Source organism: Hypomesus transpacificus, chromosome 9, assembly GCF_021917145.1.
Source record: "Hypomesus transpacificus isolate Combined female chromosome 9, fHypTra1, whole genome shotgun sequence".
NCBI lineage: Eukaryota > Metazoa > Chordata > Actinopteri > Osmeriformes > Osmeridae > Hypomesus > Hypomesus transpacificus.
This window is the reverse complement of record NC_061068.1, coordinates 3469024-3486172: the sequence shown is the minus strand read 5'-3', so window position 1 is coordinate 3486172 and position 17149 is coordinate 3469024. Positions and strand designations below refer to the sequence as shown.

Genomic DNA, 17149 nt, shown 5'->3' with positions numbered 1-17149 from the left:
AATTTGAGCTTCAGTACCAGCACACTCGTCAGAAATATGAAGTGAGCCACTGCTTGAACTATCTTTCCAACAGCACCTTGCCTCATGTACACCCGCTTATCTGGCTAACTCAAAAAACACATTCTGTAGGACAATAAAGATAGAGAATTCAAGGACTTAGGCCAAAGTATTCATGAACAGCGGCCTGTTGTAAGTGACAAGAGATTAGATTAGAGAACACTTTCACTGAAGGAAATAAAAACAAAAAGTACATGTGGTTGCTTAATTGATCCCCTTTGATGCAGTGGAAACATTGGAAACATGTATGAATGGATGGATGTGATATAGTAGTCAGATTGGATACCTTCAGACAGTACCTGGGTACATGCAGGTGAGAAGGATCCTGGTGTGACTGCAACTGTCATTATCTCTCCTTCACCAGGTCACTGTGTTGAGAAATCGAGTGAGCGACCATCAAAAGAAGTGAGTATTATCTCTGACTCATACCCTCTCTCTCTCTCTCTCTCTGTCTCTCTCTCTCTCTCTCTCTCTCTCTCTCTCTCTCTCTCTCTCACACACACACACACATACACACAGAAACATCAACACACCCACTCATGCACACACATAAATACCAACACGTGCACACACATACTTACACACATATACACAATCATAATCTAATCACTGGACTACACTACAGATTGATGATTGACGACAGAGGTACAGCAGTAGTGTGTATGCTGGCCTCCACCATGCCTGGAGGTGATCCTGGAGGTGATCCTGGAGGTGATCCAGGCATGGTGACCCCCCTGGTCAGGCTGGTAAGACCAGCCCAGCGAGGAGCCTCATCTTGGGCCTCAGCTGGGGTGCGGGACGCTCTTGAGCTCCACCCCTCTCCGTTTGAAGTGTCCCCCCTAACAGCTGCCTGCCGTTCCTGTGGAGGCCAGGGGACGGGGGCGGGGGGGGCTCAGGAGGGCTGGGGGGGGGCTCAGGGGGGCTGGGAGGGGGCTCAGGGGGGCTGGGGGGGGGGGCTCAGAGGGGCTGGGAGGGGGGCTGGGGGGGGAGGGGGGCTCAGAGGGGCTGTGGGGGGCAGAAAAGGTGGGGTGGCTGGGGGGCCAGGGATCCATTGCTAACCCCAGAAGCCTTGAGGGATTGGAAGTACAAAGGGACGGGATTATAGAACGATATCTCAGAGGCACCTGGACAACGACTGTGTACCACACACACACACACAAATACACCCACACAAACAATAGGTGAGGGACCCCAAAACCGGGTGTGATGTCATCGCCACTAAAATCTCCTGGCTGCTGACAGTGAGAACTTGGGCTGGATATGTTCCAGTGTGGCCCTGTGTCTCTGACTGGTGTGTCTCTGACCATGCAGCGCATCCTAGCGCTAAGACAGCAGATCACTCACCACAGTCCACACATACACATGGCTATGTACTGGCTTTCAGCCTGTCAAACCTGGCTAAGCCCTCAACGATGGGCAGCTTTCAGCAGCTTTGATTGGCTGGTTGTCCCTCAGGGACAGAGTGCTCTGCTGAGTTAACAGGCTCCAGGCTCCCTGCTCAGGGGAACGCAGCGAGTCACACAAATCCTGCTTTCTTGTCAGGAGTTCAAGTTAAGCAGGTCAGGATGGAGAGTGTGTGTATGGTGAGTCTCACCTCCCCTCGCCTCCTCTACCCTCTCAGCACCAAGGGCAGCAGAAGCAAGAGAGGTTTGAGGAAGTAGGCATGTTCATCCTGGGCCTGGGCCTGTGGCTGTGGCTGGACAGATCGCCTCTCTCCAGAAGACCTCTCAGCTGCAGCATCTTCACCAGACATGTACCTGACTGACAAATGGAATGTTTTTCTGAGGGAATATTAAGGAAGTACTTAAGCCTTAGACTTGGTTTGTTACTTAAAAAAAACATTTATGTTTGTTATTAAAATAATTGATAAAAGTATTTTTTGTGTGTATTTATTCATAATCATGAATCAGGAGTTTGAAGCAGTTGATTGCAGGTACTTACTTTAACTTGTTATTCTTATTAGTTCTTCAGCCATGGACACTTTGGATAAGAAATGAATAAAATGTACAGTGGTGGTTTGATCTATAAGTAACAACTCGGTTTCAATCAAATCCGTTGGCGCTACAGAATGTGACTCACAAGCTTCAAATGAAGGATCAAAGAGAATGTTGACTCAAAGGGTTTAAGAACAACATTTAAAGAAGTACAAAAGCCTGTTCATGCCTTAAAATGCTGCTAATAGCAGATCTTAATCCCGGGTGTGGCTCTACAGCAGATGGTGGAGTCATCTCCAAAAAAAACACAACACGATTTGGGAGCACAGGTCACAACCTACTGGAGCAAGATCTGGAAAGCTACCGCATGCAATATGTAAACAAACTACAGCGTACGATTTCTGGAGAAGTTTAATTAACTACGTCAACAACAACCATCATCTGCAGATGATGTGGTTGTGCTGTTTCTGGCAACTATCAAATCTGCAGAAATCTTCCATCAGTAGGCCTGCGCCATTGATTGTATATAGCGGGACAAGTTATCTCCTCAGCGTGGGAAATGGTTGAAATGCGTGACAAATGCAAGGTGTTGCATGACAGCTTGCCAGATGTTTGAAATGCGTAATTCTCATGGAAGTTTCTATGGGCGTGTGTGAAGCAATTTGATTTGATACAGTGCCAGGGGTGTAGGTTTGTTCAATTGTTATTTGTAATGATAGACAGTGGCTGTTTATCAATCCGAAGAACGCCAAGGACGTACTTGCGTTATTGAGAAGAACGTTCTTCAAGCGTCTTGCAAGACCGCGAGGAAAGAAGAACGATTTGAGATGCAATGACTTCTGGGAAATCAGAAGCATTCTCGTCCCCAAGTCACCAACCGATGCATCCTCGATAAAAGGGGCGGATCAAGAACATTTCCGTGTATTTTTGGCGTTCTTGGTGACTTGTGTTCTTTGGATTGGAACCTTACTTGGGCAATGGAAGATGACGTCAACAAGTTCGCAAGAACTGAAAAAACGTGGATTGATTAACAGCCAGGTTCTTCTGAATAGACCAATTATTTGTTTGTAAACATTCGGGATGCGCGCGCAATGTGGTTGCAGAAAACCGGGAAGGATAGCATTTAAAACGGCAAAAGGACCACACGGATCATACAAACAGTTAGATTTAAAAGGCCAAAAAGGTCGAGGAGGACAGCCTTTAAGGGAGAAAGCCAGATTGAAAAGGGAGATTACCCATCGATCTGTCACCTCAGAATTTTGATTTGGGTCACGAAAGTCTTGAAATTTGAGTGAGAATGTCGCCCGGTAGACCGCATAGTCGAGCGGCAACCATGTCTTCACGTCATGTCACAAAGTTCATAATCTTACAGTTTACAGTTAATTCTACATCTAAAAAGTCGAACAGGGCAGCTTTCAAGAGATATGGGAATTCTGCTTTTAGCCAGCTGGTCCGATTATTTTTGTGATTTGTTTAAAACTGGCAATCTGAGTGAGACTGCGTCCCCGTTTTGACGTTAGCATCAGTCAGACTGGGGTCGCTCACTGGCAGTGTGCACAATGTTGTATTTCACCCCATTTTACACCAGAATCATCTGGGAGGACTGCCTATTGTAGATACGAGCCTGCTAGCCAGCATCTCAGATTTCTTTAACCAAACCTGTTTCATTCTAGCCTGGTCCTAACTAGACTCTCGTACATTTCATTTGTACAGAGAGTCTGGCCTCGCTCCACTGACAAGCGTTAACTTCCTTGAAGGCAGGTAATCTGTTGAAGTTTAAAACTATTGGATCTGCCCAGAGCCACTCTGATCTGCCATAACCAATCGCCAGCGTTCGCCTTAGCCAATTCCTTCACCACTGTAACAGAGCTAGCTGCCGTAGCTGGAAAATCTAACTTTTCCCGAACCCCGTGGGGAGGAGGGCCACAACATCATGGCCACCAACAAAACTCAGCAAAACTTGGTCTTGCTCCGGCTTTAGCTGTTGGAGATTCGGCAGCGTTGCCACAACGGACAGAATGGCTTCGCTCGCATCTTTCTCCGCCGCCATTACGGAACTACAACACAAACTAGCGCACGACATCAACGTCATCATTCTCAGCCACTCCCTCTGTTCGCTGATTGGCCGGTTAAAAATTAACCTGCAAAATCTGACTTGCGTACTGAATGGCCAGACCGAGTACAGAAGCAAAATCAAAATTGAGCAGAAGCACATAGGACGGCAGAGCCAGGCTAGTTTCATTCATCATTTGCCTGAGAAAGCGACCTCCGTTAGCCAGGCTAGTTTTGCCCGTTCACTCCATTCTACCCCAAAAACATCAGGGAGGACTGCCTGTTACTGCTGAAGATAACCAGCATCTCGGATTTCTTTAACCAAGCCTGTTTCATTCGTCATTTGCCTGAGAAAGCGACCTCCATTAGCCGGGCTAGTTTTGCCCGATCACTTGGTCGGGCTATTTAGAGGTATCGGGGTCAAGTGACTTTTGTGCATAGACAAATGAAACGTAAATGTACTTGTCCAAAGGACAAGAGCCTCAAAAAGTTAATGTCAAGCCCTGCAATCCAGTGGAGAGAGATATATGATGACCTGATTGACACTCCAAGTGTAATAGACCCGGGAGAAGTTCGTCTATTGCAAACGACATGCGCAGTTGAGCCTTCTTGACAGTCGTGTGACATAAGGTGATAATTGGTGAGAGAACGAGTAACACAGTGCGCGTTCTGATAGGTTAATAGAACAAAGACAGACCAATCAGGAAAATAGAACAAAAACAGACCAATCAGGTTAATAGAACAAAGAGACCAATAAAAAAAGTCGACCGCTCCTTGAAATTAGTTTTTGCATGTTTGTAAATAAATTATAGATCTTCTACGTGAGATAACGATAGTGTGTCTTGCTGATAGAAAACACACTAATAAATCAAATTAAACCAGACTAGTTCCATTTAAAAACAAACTCAAAAACATAAGACTCCTGTTAACATTTTTATTTCCATTTAGTCAGTACATTTTCAGTGTTATATTACTCAAAATACTCCCCCAAAAACTAAACATGTCATAATGTAGCCTAATATCGAAAGAGGTGCAGTGCATTTGTAAAAAGGATCACCTGACCGTATAACTACGATTCTTAGTGCATGTAACTACTCTGTCAGTGTTACAAAGTGCAACAGTATCGACCACCAGTGATGAGTCAATGCATCTATAAAGAGAGAGCATGGCTAAACCAACACTTCCTGACACTTTATCAATACACAGCAAAAATGAGTTTACTATGATAACTTTGAGTGACATTACACTTGTGAAAGCACAGTTAAATCCTTGGTCCTTGTGTGTGTGTGTTGGTTTTGATGTATGTGTTGTGTAGGCTGTGTTGTGAGTGTGTGTGTGTGTGTGGTGTAGGTTGTGAGGGTGTAAGTTGTGTTGTGTTGAGTCGGTGTGTGGTGTAGGTTTTGGTCATTCATTTATTTATGTCTCCAAATGGCAATTGGTTTTGCAATAAGTCCAGCATAAAAACAGTTATGTCAGACATTCCATACATTAAAAACACCATTAATATACCATACAAAACAATTAAGAAAACAACCAAACCACCTACAACAACATCCCCACTACGTGCTGCCCCCCCCCCCCCCCCCTCCGGTGTTGAGGGGGGGCTGTGTTGTGTGAGTGTGCGGTGTTGTGCAGGTGGTGAGCAGGACCAGCTGTTACTGTAACAGCTGACCAGACCTGGTGACAGCTGTGGTGATGTCATTCACAAAAGAAGCCTTGGTCATCCCTTGCTGTGGGACAAATACAGAACCATACTCTAATAAATACTTTGATTTAGACTGTATTTTACTTTGTTATATAATAATAATAATATGCATTTTGATATATATATATATAGACACACACACACAGAATACTTGAGATGAGAGATATATATAAATGTACATAAAATCTTCTGCAGGATGATAATGATTCTGCCTGTGGTATCTCTGTCCTCTCTATTACTTCACTACTTGGCTTGTAGAATGTTTATCATGAAATTCAATTCCAAGGACGGGGGGTCGGGTAGGGAATAAGAAAGCAAACCATAGAAAAAGTACTTGGCTGAACTGGTCTAAACAGGTCTAAACGGATCTAAAAGGGTTTGACCTGTCAGGATCAGATGGCCTGATCATGTTGAGTGAACCTGCAACACGAGATTCCTCAGCCTCTGTGTGGTTTGTCTGTGATCTGGCACACGGGCCTGCTTCCTCCTGAACTAGCCCTCCACCCCAAGTCCTCTGCTCTCTGAAAATATCTCTGTGGGGCGTGGTGTAGAGTGAGAGAGAGTGGAAAGTACTATCTCACGCACACCCTTCCACACCCTCCTGAAAGAGATGGAGCCAGATACTCATCCACATTACGACATGACAGAAGAGTCAGAGACAGACAGAAATCTACCATTGTGTATGTTAGCTAATCCTGTCTCTTAGCTAATGTGTCTGTTGTGCCAGTATCTACTGCTAGTGTCACTGATGGACTGAGGATGATTTTGCTTTCATGGAAACTCAGTGGCCACGTTTTGTTTAGAAAATCTGTGTTTCAATGGGACTCACCTTCTTGAGGAAACTCTGGATGTCCTTCTCGGACCAGAGGTTGTTCAGAAGCAACGCTGCCGCTTTGCTCGATTTGGGAAAGTACCTTACAGGAGAAAAAACGGTTAAAACAGGCTCCTCTTTCAGAAAACATTTACCAGTTGCCAAACAGCCTAACCTCGAAAATAGCTGCCAGCTAACCAAACTAGTAATGTAATAATGTACTCATTTATAAGATGCTCTTCTCCAAATCTCACAAATACGTAACTAATAAGTAGACGAACCGGCCACAAACCTAAGTTTATCTTAAATTACATTTATTTCATACACAAACACTTTAATCCAAAGTGGCGTGGAAATAGCGCGTCTAGAACGCTCAGCGGTCCTCAAGCCCTGCAGCCCTACTTGTTCCTGCTCAGGTCGTTGAGGGAGGCGACCAGGGGTCGGGTGAGGAGGCGCTTGCCCAGGTCGGACTCCTTCAGGATCAGGGTGTGGGCCGTCTGGCAGGCCACGCCCAGGGTGTCGTCAGACTCCGTCCCCTCCTTGGTCCCAGAGCTGAGGACGCCAGCCAGGTCTGGGAGAGACTGGCGAGCTGCGAGGAGGAGCAGACACCAAACACTCCCCATCATTATCATAGTCATCATCTTTATCATCATCATTATCATAGTCATCACCATCATCATCATCTCCATCTTTATCATCATCAAAACAGCGAGCGCAGAGAACCGCGGTGCCCTGCGAGGGAGCGGTTCCCTGTCTGGTTCCCGGTACGGTTCCCCCCTGCTCACCGATGGCAGTGTGCAAACGTGGATTCCGAGCCAGGTTCCCCAGTAGGCTGATGGCCCCGCGCTGGAGGCTGGGTTTAGGTGAGCGCAGCAGAGGGGAGATGACTCTCAGACCGTTCAGCTTCTGGACCACAGTCTGGCTCATGACGTGGGACACCTGCCGACACACCACACACACACCACACACACACACACCACACACACACCACACACGTACCACACACGTACCACACACGTACCACACACACACCACACACACCACACACGTACCACACACGTACCACACACACACCACACACACACCACACACACACCACACACACACCACACACACACCACACACACACCACATCCATTTCCTAATTTGTAGATGAACCAGTAATACACCTAACAAGCTTAACTTAACTTTATATTTGATGTTTACATTTTATTCTGTCCAAAGTGACATGCAAATAGTGCACATAAAGAACATCAAGGATCCGAAGTGTTTAGTTCAGATATTATTTTGGTGTCTGGACACAAGGAACAGTCTGTATTTGTCTGGCACAGTAAAACATGACTACATCTCAGCTACCAGAAGCACATACGCCCAACTTTATAAGATTGCATATACCCATCCTCCTGTACGTCTACACGCCAACCCCAGTTCAACAAGCATGACTCCGCTTGTCAGCCAGCTTATTAGAATCCGGTTTACTGTATAAAGGTTTGAATGAAAATGAATGAAGCATAAAACTGTATTCTCTCCAGGAGCAGGCTTTAACAGCACTGATCCAGACCTTGACTTCTGACTCTGAAAGCCTGCCAGGGAGGAAAGGAAGCTTTTCCTGCAGCTGGTGTCCCTGTGTCAGGCCTGTGGAGGAGTGAGGGGTGAGGCCTGTGGAGGAGTGTGGGGTGAGGCCTGTGGAGGAGTGTGGGGTGAGGCCTGTGGAGGAGTGAGGGGTGCGGCCTGTGGAGGAGTGTGGGGTGAGGCCTGTGGAGGAGTGAGGGGTGAGGCCTGTGGAGGAGTGTGGGGTGAGGCCTGTGGAGGAGTGAGGGGTGAGGCCTGTGGAGGAGTGTGGGGTGAGGCCTGTGGAGGAGTGAGGGGTGAGGCCTGTGGAGGAGTGTGGGGTGAGGCCTGTGGAGGAGTGAGGGGTGAGGCCTGTGGAGGAGTGAGGGGTGAGGCCTGTGGAGGAGTGAGGGGTGAGGCCTGTGGAGGAGTGAGGGGTGAGGCCTGTGGAGGAGTGAGGCCTGTGGAGGAGTGTGGGGTGAGGCCTGTGGAGGAGTGTGGGGTGAGGCCTGTGGAGGAGTGAGGGGTGAGGCCTGTGGAGGAGTGTGGGGCTGAGGCCTGTGGAGGTGTGAGGGGTGAGGCCTGGTCTTACTATGCCCTGGCCGGAGGTGAGGTTCTGCAGGGCTCCGCAGGAAGCCTCCAGGGTGTCGTCCTTCTGGCTGGACTCCAGCAGAGACAGGTACATCTGGAGAGTCTTGGAGTGAAGCAGCCAGCCAGCTCCAGACGGACGCTGCTCCTCCAGGACAGGGTAGTCAAAGTGGCTCTGGGAGAGGGAGAGGGAGAAGATGGAGGAGTGGAGGGAGAGGTGGGGAGAGGGAGAGGATGGAGGAGTGGAGGGATGAGCAGGAGAGGGGAGGAGGGAAGCAGGTTAGCAGGAGAGGGGAGGAGGCGTCTTCTCCAGCTAAAGAGATTTTGGTGAGATGTGTGGGAGTCTCTGAGTAGTACTGATCTGATCTGGTCTGAACTGGTCTAAACAGGATCTGGTCTGGACTTATCTGGTCTGGACTTATCTGATCTGGACTTATCTGATCTGGACTTATCTGATCTGGACTTATCTGGTCTGGACTTATCTGGTCTGGACTTATCTGGTCTGGATTGGTCTGTTCTGTTCCAGAGAGAGGGCCTCACCTCCTGCTCCAGCTTGTTGCTCTGCTGGCTGAAGCAGCCGATGGGGCTGGTGTCCCCCTGGCTGCTAGCCCTGCAGGGGAGCCTGCCCAGGGCCGTGATCCTGCTGAACAGGGCCGGAGCCTCCGTCTCCAGCTGGAAGGTCAGGTTGTGGAGCACACACACACAGTTCTCCACAGACTGCAACGGCCGGAAACAAAACAGCCTTTGTTAGAAGGCTGGTTCTGCAGCTCTCCTACTGCTGGGCAAGTTTCCCAGAGCCGGATTAAGCCCAGTCTTAGTTAGCGATGACAGTGCTTCTTCAAAAAGAGTCTCTGATGGAATGGGTCTTATTGAACTCTTGGCTTAATCATTTTCCATACTGTGTAGTCACCGTACTGTGTACCTTTACAAGGTATCCAACTCTTACGATAAAGTAAATCATCAGACAGACAAACACAGTAGGAGCAGGACTGGGACCTTGTCGTCAGGGCGGTCAGCGTCCACACAGTCCTGGACGTAGCTGAGCAGAGACTCCACCAGGCCGCGGCACTTCCGCATGGCCTGCCTGTTGTTCTGCTTGGCACAGCTCAGGTTCCTGCGGGGAGGAGAGGGATCAAGGACCTCCTTACGTTAATCAAATGTGTAACTGGTTAATTACATGTGTAACTGGTTCATTACATGTGTAACTAGTTAATTACATGTGTAACTGGTTAATTACATGTATAACCAGTTAATCACGTGCTTCAGTTGACCTGCTTTATTTCATCACAATCGTTACATCAGCTTTTGTTGGTCAGCAGTTTCTTTCAGGGCGTGTAGCTGTGAGGAGGCCTGGCATAAAGACAGCAGTGTGTGTGTGGCCCAGGCAAGTCTGTTCAGCCTGTTCAAACATCTCTGTGGCTGGAAACCCAGCTGTCATTAATAAGTGGCTGGGTGACCGTGTGAGCGCTGCGGGCGGTCACCTGAGGCAGCCGGTGCTATGGTAGAACACCTCGGGGTCCATGATGGTGAGCTGGTCTGATTGGCCGGTGAACGGCAGCACCACGGTCTCCATGAGGACTGGCAGAGCGTTGTCCACCAGCTCTGGCTTCACGTCATCAACAGAGGACAGGTTCCACAGCAGGCCTGGACACACACACACACATCGTAAACACACACACACACACACGTCATAAACATGAACACACACATCGTAAACACACACACGTCATACACATGAACACACACATCGTAAACACACACACATCGTAAACACACACACACATCATACAAATGAACACACACATCGTAAACATGGACATACACACACACACACACACAGACCATAAATCTTCTCTTTATTATTCCTCTGTAATTAATCAATTGACGTGAAAAAGGTGCTAAATATAACAGATACAGTATGACAACACTAATAATAGTGGGAAAGCTCAGTTGGAATTAAAGTAATCAACTTCCTGTTTTCTAACCTTTGTTTGACTTGAGTTCTGTTGACACAGTGTTGCATAAAGGCACCATGGCAACAGGAAAACTGCCTCTGACTCAAGTCATCGTCAGACAACTCATCTGCCTCTACGCTGCCTCTGTCTGCCTCTGTCTGCCTCTACACTGTGATAACACGCTGCTTTACACATCGTTGGACTTCCATCATGGAAAGTGATGACTGTACCTGTGCAGCAGTGAAACACCTGTCATTGTCCATCATGGAAGGTGTTGAGGGTTAACCCTATCCCAACACCTGTCATTGTGCCAGCAGGATTATGGACAAAACCACAAAATCAATATTGGACGACTTCCTTTGAACAAATGTGATTCACAGCCATGGAAACCCAGGACAATGGAGTAGGCACGGTACAGCGGTAAGACAACACGCGTGCGTCTGACAGAACAGCCTGGCTCTACCTCAGAGCAACCCTCAACATCAACAGCATGAACTTTATAACCTCTTGCAGGAATTCAACCAACTCAGACACCAGTGTGTTTGTAGAATCTGCACTGTACACATCCAGAAGACGTGTCAAAAGTAGAAGGCAGATATTCAGGAGAGTCCTGCAGCATACAAGCCTATCACACCCAGACTGCCCAACTCCCTCTGACACAACACCACCACTGCACATCTGTCTGGTCTAGAAGGAGCAGGACTAAGGAACTCAAACGTACGTGAACTTGTTACAAATTGCGAATAAACTGGAAACTTCTTCAACTTGTCTGTCTGTCTACAAGTCAGACAGGCAGTACCGGAACACAGGACACGTCTGTGTGCTGTGGCTAATGGACAGGGAGTTTCCAGGGGGATTCATCTGAGAGTTGTGTGTTTGTTCCTGTCTGCATTACCTGTGAGGTGTTTCTGCGTCTCTGAGGACGGTGTCTGTCTGAGCACAGCCAGGGCCTCGTTGACTCCCCCGCAGCGCTGGACCTGGAGGGCACAGCAGGAGCGTTATGACAGGGTCATCTCTAAAACCCTCTGTCCCACACAACGCGTTCATATTCGTCTCCAGCGTACCTCGACTGCAAAAGATCACAACCGAACGACTGTTTGAGGAAGTCCCAAAATGATCATTCATAAAAATCCCCCGCCCACAACTTTTCGAGATGTTTGGTAGACCTTGAGGGGGAGATGAAGGGGCTCAGAAACACCTGAGGCTGTGCGGAGAGCAGAGCAGTGATGACGTACCTCCTCCTTGTTGCTGCTGTCTTTGAAGGCCAGGTTCCTGAGGGCGGCGGACGCGGTCTGCTGGACCTGCTCATTGGGGCTGCGCAGCAGGGCCACCAGGGGGGCGATACCCTTCAACGTCCGCACCTGCACACGGGTAGGGTTAGACACCTGCTTCTACACCTGCACACAGGTAGGGTTAGACACCTGCTTCTATACCTGCACACAGGTAGGGTTAGACACCTGCTTCTACACCTGCACACAGGTAGGGTTAGACACCTGCTTCTACACACAGGTAGGGTTAGACACCTGCTTCTACACCTGCACACAGGTAGGGTTAGACACCTGCTTCTACACACAGGTAGGGTTAGACACCTGCTTCTACACCTGCACACAGGTAGGGTTAGACACCTGCTTCTACACACAGGTAGGGTTAGACACCTGCTTCTACACCTGCACACAGGTAGGGTTAGACACCTGCTTCTACACACAGGTAGGGTTAGACACCTGCTTCTACACCTGCACACAGGTAGGGTTAGACACCTGCTTCTACACACAGGTAGGGTTAGACACCTGCTTCTACACCTGCACACAGGTAGGGTTAGACACCTGCTTCTACACACAGGTAGGGTTATACAGTGGTGGCCATAAGTTTTGGCAATGACAAATGTTGTGTTTTGCAAAGTTTGCTGGTTCAGTATTTGAAGAAAGTGTTTTCACGTTTCTATAGAATACTGGAATACAATAAGGCACATTTCATATTTGTTAAAGCTTTTTTACAGCAGTAGATTGGTAGACAAGGTAGGGCTATAGGCGGCTGGATGGATTTATGGATAGATAGATGAACGGACTGATGACTCTATAGATCCAAAGTGAACTAAGCATGCAAACACATCATGCATCCTGCCAAAGCGTCCCAGTCAGTCAGTGTTGGTGTGGCAGGTGCTGTGCTGGTGCAGACCTCCTGCTTGGCCTTGTCCTCAGTGAAGGTGTTGTGCTGGATGAAGGATGCCCCACAGTGCTGGTAGTTCTCATCTCCACTGTACAGGAAGTCCACGGCCTCCTTCATGGTGAGGTCCTTCATCTTGATGTTTCTGCGAACAGGAAGCAGATCCCAGGATATTTACATTTAGTCATTTAGCAGACGCTCTTATCCAGAGCGACTTACAGTAAGTACAGGGACATTCTCCCTGAGGCAAGTAGGGTGAAGTGCCTTGCCCAGGGACACAACGTCATTTGGCAGAGCGGGAATCGAACCAACAACCTTCTGATTAATAGCCCGACTCCCTAACCGCTCAGCCATCTGACCCCATATATATGCACACAACTGAGTACTACACACACACACACACACACACACTCACTCACAAGCAAACACACGCAGGCAAAACCAACCAAACACAAACACACACGGCGAAACCAACCAAACACAAACACACACGTATACACCGAATACCAACACCCTCAACCACACCCACACCCACACAACACCTGCATACACATATGTAAAAAGACACATTTGAGCCATCACTAAAAACATCACATCATATTCAGTCCATTCATTTCACTCACTGTGCATCCTTGCTCTTAGTTCCAGAAGTCTTGGTGTCCACCACAGAATGTTTGGACAGGACTCTCTCCACAGGCTTCTGACTGGAGACCAGCTGCCGGTCCACCTTGACCAGGCCCCCGCCCTCCACCGCCCACACATCCACCAGGCGAGAGTTCCTGTTGGTGGCCACCAGAGTGGATCTCTTCTGGTCCAGGTGGGCGGAAGAGCGGTTGACCCGAGCCTGCTGGCTGGCTGCTGGGCGCCTTGCCCGAGGGAACCGCCCTAGGTCTGGCTCACTGCGACTGCTGTTGACCTGGCCCATCGTGAGAGGGTGGGGGGAGGTCAGGGTGCCGTCCCATTGGCTGCTGTTGCGGGCAAGCTTCCGCGTGGACGAGCCCTGCAAGGGGAAGGCAGATGTTCGTTGTGATGTCACAAGGAAGGCTACTGATGGCAAACCTTCACGGCAAACAAATAAAAAGTTTAAATATGAAACGTTGAGTTTAAGAGAGAGAGACTTTGATGATTCATGATGAGGTCATGTTTAGGTCCTGTTCAAAGGATTTACAGAGTTTAAAAAGTATTTGTATTTTGAATATGGTTAACGAGGAGTGTGAAGAGGAATAAAGAGAAACCCATCCAGAGGTGTGTGTGTGTGTGTGCATTCGCGTGTGTGTGTGTGTGTGAGCGTGTGCATGGATCTCCACGTCAAGAAGTTTTCCAACAAGATGTCAGTTGTTCCTATCCAGCCCTTAAGAGGGACACCAGAGAAAATACATAATTCTTGTTTACACTCACTGGCCTGTAATCAGCACCAGACTTTGACTTAGGTCAAACACACAGTCAAAACTAATCATAGCTCTGGGACGTTTTAAATATGACCCTGCTCCAAATATTAAACAGTATTTTACAGCGGTAGGAACCTCGGCTAGATCAAGGGGTTAAGGTCCCACAGCTGATTACAGTGGTGAGTCACGTAAGGGCGGGAGACAGTCTGCAGTTGACATGGTGACGGATCTGCTTATAATCAACCGTGTTAATTCCCTAGACGATGACACGTGCAGTCATATCCCAACACCTGTTATGGGTTCACTTGAGCGGACTGCTCAGACTACAGTCTAATAAAACAAGTTTCTATGCATCTCATGTCAATAGCCTGTTAGCAAGTACCAATAGCAAGTGCAATGGTGTAACTCATGGGAAAGTTATTACAATTAGTTATAGGCTAGCATTAACTACGTACCGTTTTTGAGACGCCGTTTGCAGAAAAGGTTGGTGGGAAATAGTAATTTCCATTGAGCGTGTCCGGCAGTGATTTGAAGGACTTGGTGAAGAGTCCTGTATAGTTATATATAGGACCTGGGAAAATGAATGGAGAACATGTTTGACGATTCATTCTGTAGAATTTCCAGTGGTGTCCGTTTCTTTAAACAGTTTAAACACGTTTAGTTTACCTGTTTAAACTGAATTGCAAATACACTAGTCAATTTATCTAACAATCACCACGCAAAAGCTTCAGGCTATGGAAAGTTTGAAAAAAGTGCTGAGTTAGACATTATTGGTAATTCAAGAGCCTATTCCTTTGTGCTAACGTTCGTCTAAAAGACAACAAAATCCAATGACATGGATATGACATGTAAAATCCAATATGACATTTTACATGTCAAATGTACATACATTTTTTTGGGTAAACTGTATGATAAAGTAAACCCAAACCTATCCTGTTCTTTTAAAAATCTTACTCGCAGGAGAAATTGATCCCGAGGAACTTTTGATGGTGTTTCTCGACTTGGTTCTCTTGATGGTTTGAACTTGGTCGAGGACGCGCTGCCGACCGGAACCGAATTGATTACTTGACGGTAAGGCCAGCGACGTTTCCCGTCGGTCCTCAAGAGCGAGGACGGACTTCAGTGGAGCTAGCATCATGGTTGGATCTTTCCTCTCCGCAGTGTGCGCATCCGAAGCGTTAACCTTCAACCGGGATACTGAGGCGTTTAGTGAACCAAATTCACCTTATTCTGCCCTGAGCGATTAAACCACGCCTATTGTGAGTGAGTGGCGCTTTCTTACAACAACCTGGTGACATGCACAGAGCAGGATAGGCTTCTTGTGTTCTCAGCGTGGGAAACACTTTTCCTATAATTTAAATTGATTAATGACATCGTTACAATTAGATTGATAGCCATTGTCAACTCTGATCTGGACTGTCCTTTAAAGTTAGTTATGAACCCATAATCACTTTGATAATGATCTTGAGAAAAGATCACTGCCGGCACTATAATTACATCTCAATGAGGAAAATAGTCTACTATTGTCTTTGACTACCAGATCGCAGGCTTCTGGAAGGTAGCCGAATTGGTGCTGGGCCAGATTATTCATCCTTTCTGGTAGAATTACCGTCTGAGCAGACACACCCGTAACCGAGGTATGACGTAGAGGGTGAGCCAGACCCGACATCTACTTTGGCAGGCTGATTTCACCAAACAGTTGACTGCCTAAATAATACGGTGTTGAGACATGTTCTGTGTGGTTGCCAGGTTGGGGCTAAAATAGACATGTAGGCATTCTCATACATTTACGATAGGCTACTTTATGTATATTTGTAAACAATAATATCTCACAAGTGTTAAAAACAAACGGTTTCTAAGTTGTAACATAGTTGAGACATATTTAGATATCAACTGGATGCAACGTTGCCCTCTAGTGGTGAAAGTCATAATGAGGACACTGACGTTGTTGTAGGCCCACACTACTGCATCACTACTGAATTTGCATATTTTGATCTCTAAGCATAGCCTGGCTCTGCCCTCCTACGCACTTCCGCTCAATTTAGATTTTGCTTCTGTACTAGGTCCGGGAATTCGGCACATAATTCGGTTTTCTCTTTTTTTGTAGGGCCAATCAGCGAACAGTGGGAGTGGCTGAGAACGATGACGTTGATGTTGTGCGCTAGTTTGAGTTGTAGTTCCATAATGGCGACGGAGAAAGATGTGAACGAAGCCATTCGGTCCGTTGTGGCAACGCTGCCGAATATCCAAAAGTTAAAGCCGGAGCAAGAATAATCCTTGCTGAGTTTTGTTGGTGGCCACGACGTTGTGGCCCTCCTCCCCACGGGGTTCGGGAACAGTTTGATTTTCCAGCTACGGCAGCTAGCTCCGTTACAGTAGTGGTGAAGGAGATGACTAAGGCGAACGCTACCGATTGGTTATGGCAGATCAGAGTGGCTCTAGGCAGATCCAATAGTTTTAAACTTCAACAGAGTACCTGCCTTCATGGAAGTTAACGCTTGTCAATGGACAGATCCCAGACCCTGGCTGGTCAGGACCGGCTACTCTAAGCATGCTGCCAAACAAAATGTTATTCTTCTACTTATCAACTGAACTCTTATTAAGTCATTAAATTAAACAACAAATCACAAAAGCAAAATACTGCACCATACATAACCTACATTCTTTATTATTGCCTTAACATCATTCGATTGTCAACAGGAACAAAAAATATATATATAAAAAAAAAAATTGACATATGTGAAGTGTTACTGACCTTGATAGGGTGAATTTGGGTAATATGGGACATTTTTGCATGCATTTCCACATGGGAAGTTCTTTGATTGACAGTTGCCCCTTTCTGTGACACCACCAGGGGCGTAGCCACGGGTAGGCACAGGCCTACCCAATGTGTTCTAAGGCCTACCCAAAACATCTCCGAAAAATTATGCACCGGGTGCACATCG

The 17149-nt window shown here is 47.3% G+C and overlaps 1 protein-coding gene and 1 long non-coding RNA gene across 2 annotated transcripts; one reads left to right on the top strand and one right to left on the bottom strand.

Annotated features, from left to right (window-relative positions):
* On the top strand, positions 1-1932 carry LOC124471274. The gene is made up of 3 exons (XR_006956503.1): positions 1-41; positions 422-462; positions 1679-1932. It is a non-coding gene; the product is annotated as an uncharacterized LOC124471274 (long non-coding RNA).
* A 3456-nt stretch (positions 1933-5388) lies between these two features.
* Positions 5389-15697, bottom strand: LOC124471666 (plakophilin-1-like). Its single transcript, XM_047026234.1, has 14 exons — positions 15159-15697; positions 14660-14775; positions 13440-13816; positions 12829-12961; positions 11889-12014; positions 11549-11630; positions 10180-10342; positions 9695-9812; positions 9239-9415; positions 8703-8873; positions 7345-7498; positions 6962-7148; positions 6578-6662; positions 5389-5773 (listed from the first exon to the last, which is right to left on the bottom strand). The coding sequence occupies exons 1-14, from the start codon at positions 15340-15342 to the stop codon at positions 5699-5701; spliced, it is 2148 nt and encodes a 715-aa protein (XP_046882190.1). The 5' UTR covers positions 15343-15697; the 3' UTR covers positions 5389-5698.
* Positions 15698-17149: the final 1452 nt, after the last annotated feature.